Source organism: Poecilia latipinna, unplaced genomic scaffold (assembly GCF_001443285.1).
Source record: "Poecilia latipinna isolate Pla-1442-1.1 unplaced genomic scaffold, P_latipinna-1.0 Scaffold615, whole genome shotgun sequence".
NCBI classification, from domain to species: Eukaryota; Metazoa; Chordata; class Actinopteri; order Cyprinodontiformes; family Poeciliidae; genus Poecilia; species Poecilia latipinna.
The window spans coordinates 182,430-193,978 of record NW_015113231.1 but is presented as its reverse complement, the minus strand read 5'-3'; the positions used below and the strand labels follow the sequence as shown (position 1 = coordinate 193,978).

The 11,549-nt window shown below is 40.0% G+C and overlaps 2 protein-coding genes across 4 annotated transcripts in view; one reads left to right on the top strand and one right to left on the bottom strand.

Annotated features, from left to right (window-relative positions):
- Nucleotides 1-3,605, top strand: part of mospd1 (motile sperm domain containing 1) — an 8,453-nt gene extending 4,848 nt beyond the window's left edge. Inside the window, exons 2-6 of one of the 2 annotated variants that reach the window (XM_015043092.1) lie at nucleotides 245-534; nucleotides 723-798; nucleotides 912-1,144; nucleotides 1,822-1,983; nucleotides 2,990-3,605. In XM_015043092.1, the coding sequence (XP_014898578.1) occupies nucleotides 393-534; nucleotides 723-798; nucleotides 912-1,144; nucleotides 1,822-1,983; nucleotides 2,990-3,021 (645 nt within the window). In that variant the 5' untranslated portion in view covers nucleotides 245-392 and the 3' untranslated portion in view covers nucleotides 3,022-3,605. Of the gene's footprint in view, nucleotides 1-244; nucleotides 535-722; nucleotides 799-911; nucleotides 1,145-1,821; nucleotides 2,387-2,989 lie in introns of those variants that run through there. The other variant, XM_015043091.1, reaches the window with a different exon arrangement.
- A 1,117-nt stretch (nucleotides 3,606-4,722) lies between these two features.
- On the bottom strand, nucleotides 4,723-11,210 carry pabir2 (PABIR family member 2). Of its 2 annotated transcripts, none has more exons than XM_015043088.1 (10): nucleotides 10,179-11,210; nucleotides 9,949-10,027; nucleotides 9,816-9,869; nucleotides 9,475-9,518; nucleotides 9,334-9,388; nucleotides 8,865-8,960; nucleotides 8,640-8,725; nucleotides 7,680-7,744; nucleotides 7,299-7,419; nucleotides 4,723-6,253 (listed from the first exon to the last, which is right to left on the bottom strand). In XM_015043088.1, exons 1-10 carry the CDS (start codon nucleotides 10,301-10,303, stop codon nucleotides 6,115-6,117), a joined length of 864 nt encoding a protein of 287 aa, XP_014898574.1. In that variant the 5' UTR covers nucleotides 10,304-11,210; the 3' UTR covers nucleotides 4,723-6,114. The 2 variants fall into 2 exon arrangements, with proteins under 2 accessions (XP_014898574.1, XP_014898575.1); XM_015043089.1 differs by having other exon boundaries at nucleotides 7,299-7,395; nucleotides 10,179-11,208.
- Nucleotides 11,211-11,549: the final 339 nt, after the last annotated feature.

Genomic DNA, 11,549 nt, shown 5'->3' with positions numbered 1-11,549 from the left:
CATCTTTTCTTAAAAAAATATTTTTTTTTGGAAAAAAAAAAGTTAGCCCAAATGAAAAAAAAAAAAAAAAAAAAAAAAAAAAAACACTTAATACGAGCTTGATAAGTTCCATTTTGTTTTTGTTTTGTTTTTTTGTTGTTTTCAAGGGCAGTTTTATTTACAGAGACTTCACAATCCACTTTATTTATGGTTCCTGTTAATAACAACTCTTCAATAACTCTTTTGTTTACGTGGCTCTCCACAGGAGCACGTCATGGCCCTGAGGAGCTGAGAGCGGTGCTAGCTTGTTCTACATTTGTCGGGGTGTTTCCACAGTTGGGTAGTTGCTTGTGAAGACTGGGGGGGCCCGGTCAGAGAGTGGACAGGGAGGGGGCAGAGCTCAGCTGGAGCCAATGCAGCAGCACCAACTAGCGGAGGGAAACCTTCCTGTGTTCGTGTTCCCAACCGAGCTCGTCTTCTACGCGGATGAGCAGTCGTCTCATAAGCAGGTGCTCACCCTCTACAAGCCCTATGAGTTCGCGCTCAAATTCAAAGGTAGGGGGAAAATAGTCAAGATATATATATATATATATATATATATATATATATATATATATATATATATATATATATATATATATATACACACACAATTTTTTTGGCGTATGAAATTATTGAAAATTTTATTTTTAATGATATATATATAAATATATATATATATATATATATATTTCAATTTTCAGTGCTGTGCACAGCGCCAAACAAGTACACTGTGGTTGATTCCACGGGAGCCGTCAAGCCACAGTGTTGCGTTGACATGTAAGTGTAAACTCCTCACGCTCGCATCTTTTCATCCCTTATTTCTATTACGTCAAGCAAAAACAAAAAGAATAAATAAGACAATTAAGTCAAATTCTTATACATCTACGCAGAGTAATCCGACACAGAGACGTCCGGCCGTGCCACTATGGCGTGTACGACAAGTTCCGACTGCAGGTGTCGGAGCAAAGTCAGCGGAAAGCGCTGGGTCGCAAAGAGGTGACCGCCACGCTCCGTCCATCGGCCTCGCAGGAGCCGTCCAGCGCCAGGACCCAAGACGAGGAGCGCCGGATGAAGGAGCAGTTTGCGGACAGCGAGTTTTTTGAGCAGACTGCGTTTCAGACAGGTAAGCGGCAGTTGCGATGTACCACCACTAGATGGAGCCAAAGAACAACGAAACCACTTCTTAGTGTTTTCAATCTGAGGGCATGAAAAACATTTTTGTAACAAGTTTTTTAAAACATGTAGTCATCAAAGAATGTTTCACACATCCACTCAGACTTTGAAATATGTATGGGAGAAATTAATACCACATATTGAGTAAATGCTGATATAATATCAAGGGTGCAATGGATTTTATTTAGAAAGAAATGCAACTTTATCCCAACCTCTCAGCCTCATCTGTCTCTGATGTCCCTGTCTCTGTCTTTGAACTGTGTATTTCAACAATGAACTTTTGCTCAAAGACAAAAATGTTGTCTATGATTCCAAGCATAAAGGCAACGTTGAACTGATACACAAACCTACATAGAAGTCTGTCTGTGAAAATAAGGAATAGGAGCACAAAAATAAAGCTACCACACTGAAGAAATCTTTTTCACCTTTCGGATATCTGATGTTTTTGCTTTCTTCAATGTTCTAAATCCTCGGATTGTACAAATGTGCAAAATTATTTTGTCTGCTGTTTAATAATATTTCGGAGCTGCAGAACATTTCTAAAGTCGTCATAATCTTCAATATTCCAAGTAAATTGTGGCAAGTGATGCATGGTATTCATTCGGCTGCTGCTTCCTGTATTCACAGAGAGCCGTCCCGTTGCTGGAGGACCCAGTCTGCTCACAGTGCTGCTGGGACTCGTGTGCATGATCGCCCTGATGCTTCCAACGCTGGGGGAGCAAGAATCCACTGTGCCTGTCTACCTCCACTTAAGTGTTAACAAGAAACTGGTAGCTGCTTATGTTCTTGGTAAGGCTGGAAAAAACTCACCAAGTCAGAGAAATTGATATAAACAGATATTTTTTTCTGAAAAATGAGTTGAAGTACAGATCTTAAGTACAGAGTACGCACAAAGACTGAGATTCCCGTAATGCTAACAGCGCTAACTATGGTTAGCTACTGCAAATGCCAGTCAACTTTACCATCATTTTGTCTTTGTTTTAAAAATTGCTCACAATAAGGGGAGAAATACATCTTTTTAAGTTTTTATATATCGGTCTGTCATGATAAATTTTCCAAGGCGATAAATTGTCCCAGTAATTATTTCGATAAGCGATAATGTTATTGGTTTGAGACCATTTTCAAGTAATATGTTGATAATGACATATCAGTGTAAGTTCGCTCTCTCAAAGACTGTTAAACTTTAATTTTGCAAAAATAAAACAGACAAAACACACTTAATACTGGACATGGAAGATATTTTAATTAAAACACAACCAAAATGAAAACAGAAATAACACACACAACCAAAGTGATAAGTAAAATGGATTATGTCTTTATAAACAAAAGGGCCCTTAAAAAATTTAAATCACCCTGATGTAAGCTCATTTTATCAATCAATCAATCAATCAATCAATCAAATTTTATTTGTATAGCGCATTTCAGCAGCAAGGCATTTCAAAGTGCTTTACATAATTAAAATAAAAACAGCATGTGAGAAAGAGTTAAAAAAAAAAAAACATCATTAAAACGCAAACAGGGAGAAAGAGAAATAAAAAGCTGTCTCCAACCCTCTTGACTTTAGTCAAACGCCGTTTGACAAGGACTTTAACCTCTCGGACTTTAGTCAAAACGTATTTATCATCCAATTAATTTATTCATTGCTTACTGTAACACGTCTATACATACATTACAGTTCTTGAAGAGAAACTAAAGAGTCTAATCAGTGCATCTCTACTTTGCCTCGTGTGAAAAAGAAAAAAATAATTTTTTCTAAGTGTTGCAGTAAACAGTCATTTTTCTGTTTATTTTTCAGGACTTCTGACTATGGTCATCCTACGTACATGAAGTGCATTGTGCTGAAAGGACGAGGATAAACAGTTTTAAACGATGAAGAGAACATTGTCGAACCAGAGGCACGACTTCAACAAGCAGAGCTCTCAGCGCTCTGGTGGAGCTCCATAACTCCATCCGCTGACAAACACATTTTAGTACATTGGTTTCAAATACATAATGTTTTCTGGGCTGTTACAAAAAAATAAAATAAAATGGGAAGATCTACGGGAACTCTTGCTGAGCGGAACCGCCTCCAAACCTCGGCCAGGGAAGAGACATGAGGCGCTTCAACTTCGCCTGGACCGTCATGCATTCTTCGTAATTTTATTGCCATTGTGTGACTCAATGTGGTTAACTTGAGTGTGAAGAAATCTACATGCAAACGTGTATATAAAGCCATTAAAACGTCATGATATGCTCCTGTAACTGTCGTCATATTGATGTTTTGAAGCTTTCATAGCACAAGACTGAAGACAACGCATTCAAGTGCATGTGGCTGCTTTTATCTCCCACATAAACCCTTGAGATACTTTTTACATTTCACCAAAGAGCTTGACGCAACATTGAAACTCATGTTTAATAAAGTCTTAATACAGCTGCTTTGTAGTGCTAGTAGTTCCAATCAAAAAGCATGATTATTCTCAAAAGTTTAACATCACATAAATCTGCACTGACTATTCAGTCCAGCAGTTGTAAAGACTAGAAAACAATCCACTTAATGGAAATGTTTACATCGACCCGTCTCTTGCAACTTTTAGTATTTCTTCTAAAACTTAATTCATCTGCTGCAGCTTTAGGTAAATAAGCTGCTTTACTAATAAATAGATCTTACATTTCAGTATTAAATATAATTCAGTATTGAAAAATTGGAACAAGAAAATGCAATCTTTAATTCAAGTACTTTTATTTACTTGGACATTTTTTTAATCCAACCATCACAAATGTTTTGTTTGCTTACCTTTGCTGGAACTGTGCGCTTTGTTCAAATGAGACAAAGGTTGGACTTCAACACTCCAGCTGGCTCGAAGTCAAATTCTGAATAAGTGGGAAAACATCCCCAATATTAAGCAAGGTGGAGGGTCTGTGATGCTGCGGGCCTGTTTCTCCTCCACAGCCTCTGTGAATCGTGTTGCGAGTGTGAGCTCATAACCTCTGAAATACCAGGTTTTGAATAAAAACCTGGTATTTCAATAAACTAAAAATGAGTCGTCATTTGGTCTTTTAGCAGATTAATGACCCAAAAATATTAACACAGAAAAAGGTTTCCATAGAAACAATAACAAGTCTTCTTTGGATCTATACTGTATTTAAAAAAAATAAAAATAAAAACCCCAGCTGCAGATGTTATGGGAGGACAATCCAGGAAAATAAAAACAAAGCATCCATTTCATGCATTAACAGTGTCAACTGTTTCATCCTGGACAGGTTACTGCAAAATATCTCTGCTGTCTGGATATGAAGCAGTTAGCATGTTGTGACAGGTCACATACCAACAGTTGTCAGTCAGAGGTTTCTTCCAAGCCAATGGAAGACTGACTGCTACAGGAAATCCTTCCTCCCCACAGTGACTCTTGATTTGAGTTGCCTTTCAATTCCTTTTGCTATATAATTCAATCAATGTGGCCAGCGATCAAAGGCGGCGTTGCACAATAAACACCAAGAAAAAAAAAGATAAATTAATTCCCAGAAAAGAATAGAGTAAAAACAAAGTCATTCAGTAGAAGATCTGACACCAAGCCTTTCTTTAAATTAAAAGGGAACACTTACATGAAATGATTTACAATCAATTCATTTTGTACATGAACATTTAAGGCGGCAGAGCAATGGAGGCTGAGGAAGCGTAAACACAGGAGAGTACGGACCGGACCCAGGAGAACCCAACAATTACCTTTTGGTGCAAAATACCACAGTGCAGGCTTGAATCTCTGCATTTTGTTTTTCCTCAGAACAAAAAAAAAAAAAAGCTTTTACATCTTTCCTGCTCAAGACTCAGACACAGGCTGGGCTTCCTGTGCAAAGCACCTAAAACATGACAGCAACAGCAGTCTCTTCATCCCAATCGGATGGTTCTGTCTTCCTTTTAGCAGTCAGTTTTATCCGATTTCAGAGAAAACCTATAAACATTCAATTATATATATATATATATATGTATATATACATATATTTTGTCTATAAATCTTTATAAATAAACACTTTGCCTGAAGAATGGGGGGTAATCTTTAACACTTTCCATATCTACAAAAACCACAAGATACACAGGAACCTCTTAGTGTTGAAAGACTACCAGAAATTAACAGGTTTCGTTCACGATTTCCTGCTAGGTGCATATCGCTCGCTCCATCTGGGTTGTTATGGTCGCAGCAAATAAGAACTAAAAATCTGCCCCCCCCCCCCCCCCAAAAAAAAGAAAGAAAAAAAAAGTCACCACAGTTCACAGTCTATAATCAAAAATATTCTGGAAATCTTCTCCAAACAGAAACAAAAGAGGAACTCTCCGTAGCTGTACCTCAGAAGGCGTGCGCCTACATTCACCTTACAGCCAAATGTAAAACTATACATATCATTACTGGATTCATATGTACATACTTACAAAACAAAGCAGGAAAACAATAAGTTAAATCTTTTCTTACACAAAAAGAAAAAAAAAAATCTGCAGACTGTGTTCATACAAAGGCATACGGGACGAAGCTTTCCAGCACTACATCAGGATCAGTCTTTTTGTCCAGTACACAGCGTCTCTCCGAGGTGATTGGGGACATGTGGGACGAAATGGCGGTAAAACCAGTAACACACCACACCACTCAGCAGCCAGGCATCACCTCAGACAGCCAAGTAGCAGCTGCCGCTCACAGTGTCTTCAGTCAGTGTCGCTCAGACGTAACCTCCGATACCCAAACGAATGCGTGGCTTTAGATTCCTCAACCTGAACCCGTCCACAGCCTCTGAGAGAGTAGCCATGACAACAGTGGTACAGAGGCAAATATGGAAACAAAACAAAACAAATAAGGTCCATGTAAACTAGAGGCAGGCCTAATTGGGATCACTTGGGTTGAGGAAGACGCCGTTTTGCCCCGAAACGCACAAGATGGTGGCCGTCGCTGCTGGTCACTTCGGAGACAAATCCTGCAGGGAGGTGAAGGGCGAGTTGCTGGACGACGAAGGGGACACGCCCTCCATCTTGCCCGGGGAGTCCGTGGAGGAGCTGATGCTGCTGAGACTCCCGTCCAGTAAATCTGGAGAATGGCTGAAAGAGAGGAAGACGACCACGTTGGCTGAAACCGAAGAAACTCCTACAGACTTGCTATGCTTTTCTACTTCCTCACAGTTCTGAAGTAGAAAGTTATTCCATCTTTAGGTGCTTTTGAGGATTATAATATATATAAAATATATGACATAAGCTGGGGGTGTCAAACTTATTTTCGTTGTGGGTCATATCAAAAATCTGAATGTTCTTAAAGGGCCGGTTGCGGCATTAAACTGTTAAAATGTTAATAAATGGCTATTTGCTTCAGCAGTCATTGTTTCCTAAAATTAAATATTGATCATCTTTTCACACTAATCAGTCCCTCCAGGATTTTATTTATTTATTTATTTTTAATCAAAATCACAGATGTTATGGTGCTAATTTATAAATACTTGTAAGGAATTTGTGTGTTTTGTGCCAATGTATGAGGCTAAATGTGACATTGTATTAATCGCCATATTGATCACAGTCTATATTAAACATTAATTTAAACATTTTTTTTTTTACCAATTTTAAGAAAAAAAAATGCAGTAAAATCAGAAGAAGTGTGGGGCGTTGTTGATTTTGTGTGAATTTTGCAAGGTTGTGAAAAACTGGAGGGATTTACTGATGTAATCTGGAGTCCAAAGGGCCACATAATAAAGCTACAGCGGGCCACATTTGGCCCCCAGGCCTCGAGTTTGACGCATGTTACATAAGCCGTTATAGAGATAAACATAAAACATGTAAAGATAACATAAATGTCAATTGAACTCACTTGTCACCAGCTTTCAAATGAGATAAAACTGGTTAAAACGCATAACATGACACTATTTATTGGTCTGATTTGTTACCAGAATTTAAAAATGCATAAAAAAAAGAGAATCTCAAACTTTTAGTGTAGTTTATTTCTATTTTCCTCCATTACCAAACCTACACTACCTGAGTCAATCTGCTGATTTCAGCTCAAACTAGTTTTAATCAAAGTTTTAATGTAATCTCCTCCAAAAGGAAGACGATTTTATTTGTTTTTGTTTCACCAAACAGCGTGGCGTCTGTCCCTTACCAGGAGCTGAGGTCTGACAGGTTGGACGCGTCAGACGACAGCATGGTGGTGGTTCCCTGGAAGAGTCTCTTAGGCTGGCTTTCCGTTTCCATCTCCCCTGTATGTTCACAAAGCTCTTTAGCTATAATGATAAAGTAGTCAACAAACCAACTACATTTAACCTCTTACAAGTCAAATCTTTTTCTAAGCAATTTTAAACTCAACACAAAACATTTATTTTTCTCTGTATGCGTCGATAAAGTTTGCCTTCGACAGAAACGGCTTTGAAAAGATCAATGTACTCTGACCCAAGTTGGAAATCATTGGAACTGCAGGGTCAAACTTGGATGGAAAGTTTTCTTCAAGTAAAACGGGTCAGAGAGCACAGGAAGCGAGTCTCACCTTTGCGCTTCATCGGGCCAAGGATGCTGGCTCTGATGCAGTTGATCGGACTTTGACTCCGTCGGCTGAAGAGAGCAGAAGCGTTAAGCAGATTTCTGACTGGCGTGTCGAAGCAGACGTTTAAGAAATGTCCAGCTTCGTTTACGCTACGGTTTCCGTCAGAAGACGCGCCATTCAAGTTATGATATTTTGAGAAATTCACTTGTCAGACAAGAGCTTTCAGAAAATGTGTGTTAAGATTTTCAGAAACAAGAACCGGATGCAAAACTTGAATTTTATGCCGGATCGATTCTAATCCATGCGGTCGAGCATTAAACTTTTAATAAAGTTTAATAACAGCGACGCTAAAGGTCGATAAATCTGCCAAATTACTCATTCTTGTTGGTCACCATCATTCAAAGCCAAAGAATATAAGACACATGATTTATTTTTGTAGTCCCCCAACTCCATTTCAAATGTAAAATTAATACTGACAATTTTCTTGCAATGGAAAATGTTAAGTACAACACGAAGTCTTTATCTTTTCAGAACCAAACTTGTATAATAAGTAGAGCCACGTTTTACCTGGGAGATTTTTACTGAAAGGTCGACTTTGCTGCATCCAAATCAGCTTTTGCATATTTTATTAAGCTCGGCTAAAATGTAGCAAGTATTTTGAAAGAAGGTGACCAGAATCCTGTTCTTAGAAGCGTGACTTGTTGAAAACTAGATGGCTTGCTCTGAATCACAGCAAACTTTCAAAATCCTTTCTGAGTTTTGGATCTACAATGAATAACGTTCCTTTTGCTTAAATAAAAATACAATTTATTTGCTTGATTTTAGTAGGTTTTTTTTGTTTTGTTTTGGTTTATTTGGCCAATATGACAAAAAGTTTGGACACCTCTGGATTAGAGGAAGAAAAATAAAACAAAAAAACAGAACAGATTAACAATAGCTGCAACTCCAAAAACACATACTGACCTAAACCGGCGCGTTGGGCTGGGTATCGGGCTCGGCGTCAGACCGTTGCTGCTGACTAGTATTTGTAGCGAGGGAGAGAAACACTGCTGCTTGAGGGGAACGGGGAAAGAAACCCAAAAAACACAGTGATGAGGTCACCAGAGGTCTGCTAATTGGTTAAATTTTGCGTTTTAAAAGATGAAGACAAAAGAACTGTCGCGGTAGATTCTGGTAAAGACCGCGCACCTTTTTTCCTATTCCTCTGGTCGGGGACGGAGCAGGCGACACGGGCACAAAGTCGATCCGCTTCGGAGACGAAGACTTCTCCATGTCGTTGTCGCTCTGCGGACACAGCAGCACCAGATGCTGAAAGCAAGTAAATCCCCCGACGCAGAACGCCCTCCCACATTGGGGGGTACCAGGGCGCTGCAAGTTAAAAAGTCAAAGACTGTGGGAGTATTATACTACCGACTCAGCCTGAACTTGAAAGACCGGTGGCCCTGTTAACTCCCAAACGTTCATCTAGCACGCTTTTTACTCGTCCTCACCACATTCATACAGAGAGGACAAAAAATGGCCTGGGGCCAAAGCGTGCCTGCACCACACAAACACAGCTGCTGCTGACTCTGAGGAATGCCCCCCACCCAAAAAAACAAAACAAAACAAGAGCAGATCCACCACAACAACAAGGGTTAAAGTTTTTTGTTTTTTTTACCAGACTAAGGCTTTCCTCCCAAGAGTGGCTCATCTGCATGGCGACCTGAACTCCCCTGTGTGGACAAAAATATGCAAATCAGGTTTGTAAGCGTTTCAGGTGAGACTAATGTCTTCGTCCGGCCGCTGACGGGGGTCGTACCGCTCGTGAGCAGTTTCTCTGTTCATCAAGTCGACTCCCTCTTCCTGTAAAGACGAACAAGAAAAGCAATGACTATAAAAGTCAGTGTTCTACAACTGAAATAAAGTTGATTTTGTAAATTAAAATGCAGTCTGCAGACATCACTGCTGCCAGACTAAAAGCTTTCTAAAACAGAAGCTGAGCTATATAGGAAAAAATAAGATTAATAGTCAAAATACTCAAGTTTTCGACAATACTATGCAAATTCCATAACTTGGTGATACATTTTTCTTGAAAGAGACTTTTCTACTACTAAAAAGCAAAGTCTTCTCATTATGGAAGTTAACAGTGGTGATACTTACTTGTTTTATCTGGTGAAGCCTGGTGCTGGGCACGCGGATGGGGGATGAAGGGACCTGTAGCACAGTAAGGACATGTAGTGCTGTGGGACTCAGGCTTGCACTGCAGCAACATGACCGAGTTGCAGAAACGTACCATGTTGGGTCTGTTGACAACTGTGGTGCTGTTCCTGCGACAACGTAGGACCTCTCTCTGGAAGACTTGAGCGTTATCACTGCAATGACAAACGAAATGTGTCGGTCAGCCATCGCGCCAAAGTGGTAATGTCAACTCGTGTTGGGTTAGAAAGAGAAAAACTCATTCAATGAAAGATGTGTGATTTAGGTGGAGGAGGGGAAAAAATAAATAGGAAACTATTGCAGAACCTCAGTCCGTTAATCATGGGTGCACTGTTTGATCTCCTCAGGTGTCCATCGCTTTGGACTAAGGCAGCTGGGATTTCCAGGTCCAGCTCCATCTTTTCTTGTGGCATGACTCCGGAGTTGTTCATTCTGCTCGACAATGCTGCCCGTCACGGATTCATGAACCTGAAATGGCGGCCCAGCTCAGTAATGCTACATTACTGACCCTCGAACTATACCCGGCTTTACATGATTGAAATTAATTTTGGCCAAAATCAAACAAACTGAGGCGACATGAGCCGAGCCAACTAGCACAATGTTAGACGAGCCAGAGCGATATGCAGGGCCCCTTCCTCAACGTGACAAGTTAACAACGGTTTCTAACCATGACAGTGTTTTTATGCGCCCTTTATGCAGCTCCAATTACGCTGTTCAAATTCTGCCTGCGACGTTATGAGCAGTCAAAAACTTCCCAGATGGATGGTTAGCATGCCGTGGCTACATACTACACAATGCCCAGTAGCTGCTAGCTGCTGACCCGTTCAGTCTGCTGGTGCAAGGCGGCAGGGTCTCAGCGAAGAACCGAGTTATAACTACACTTTGCCTCCTAACACGAGCCAGGTTTAGCCAAACTAACCTAACAGTTGATTTATGTACAGCTTTAATGCTCCTGTAAATCTAATTTGGATAGCGTTAAAGGAACGACGCTGCTATGAAAAGATTATCATACCTCCTAGCTAGCGCAGCTCAGCTAGTGTTCCACTCATTTTCGCTACCCAGATGGTTGAGCTAGATAGCCGGAGAAGCTAACTAGCAACGTTAGCATTGAAGTGCCATCACTTATTCCTCTAAACGTTGTTTTCTTCCGCCAGTCTGCTAACCACGTCGGCTCGCAGAACTAACTAGACTCGGTCTACTAAGAATATTGCCCTTAGAATCAGCAGCATAATTTATATAGTTTCTGCTAGGTGTGTGCCGCCAAGAATGAACCAGAGTCCCAACAGATTATTACATTGAAGCTAGGTGTTAGCACGAAACTTCACGCCCCTTTCAACGTTAGCACGGCTGTCCAATGAAACCGTTCCATTTGCCGGTGTGACACCAAATACTGTGGGCTGAAAAAAAGAAAAAATGTTGGTGTCCCCATTTATGTAGCTAATAATCCTACAAAAATACAATAAATCAGAATACTCTTGTCAATAGCTGGAGAATTAAAAAATTACACATATTTTGTTGTTTCAAAGTTTAATTTTAAAGCAGGCACATAAGTTTTCTACGTTTAGTTTCATCTGAACTAATACCGCCAGTGTATTTTTGTTGCGAGAGACCAACATAAAGTAGCGCATTACTGTGAATTGGACGTTAGACGACACTTGGGTTTTCTTTCCCCCTTTT

Bases quoted from the DNA above. Each gene is read 5' to 3' on its own strand.
- pabir2 (XM_015043088.1), bottom strand. From the start codon at position 10,303: ATGAACAACTCCGGAGTCATGCCACAAGAAAAGATGGAGCTGGACCTG. The intron at 9,870-9,948 runs GTACGTTTCTGC...ACTGTGCTACAG, and splicing joins TTGTCAACAGACCCAACATG to GTCCCTTCATCCCCCATCCG. The intron at 8,726-8,864 runs GTGCGCGGTCTT...CCCCTCAAGCAG, and splicing joins CCAGAGGAATAGGAAAAAAG to CAGTGTTTCTCTCCCTCGCT.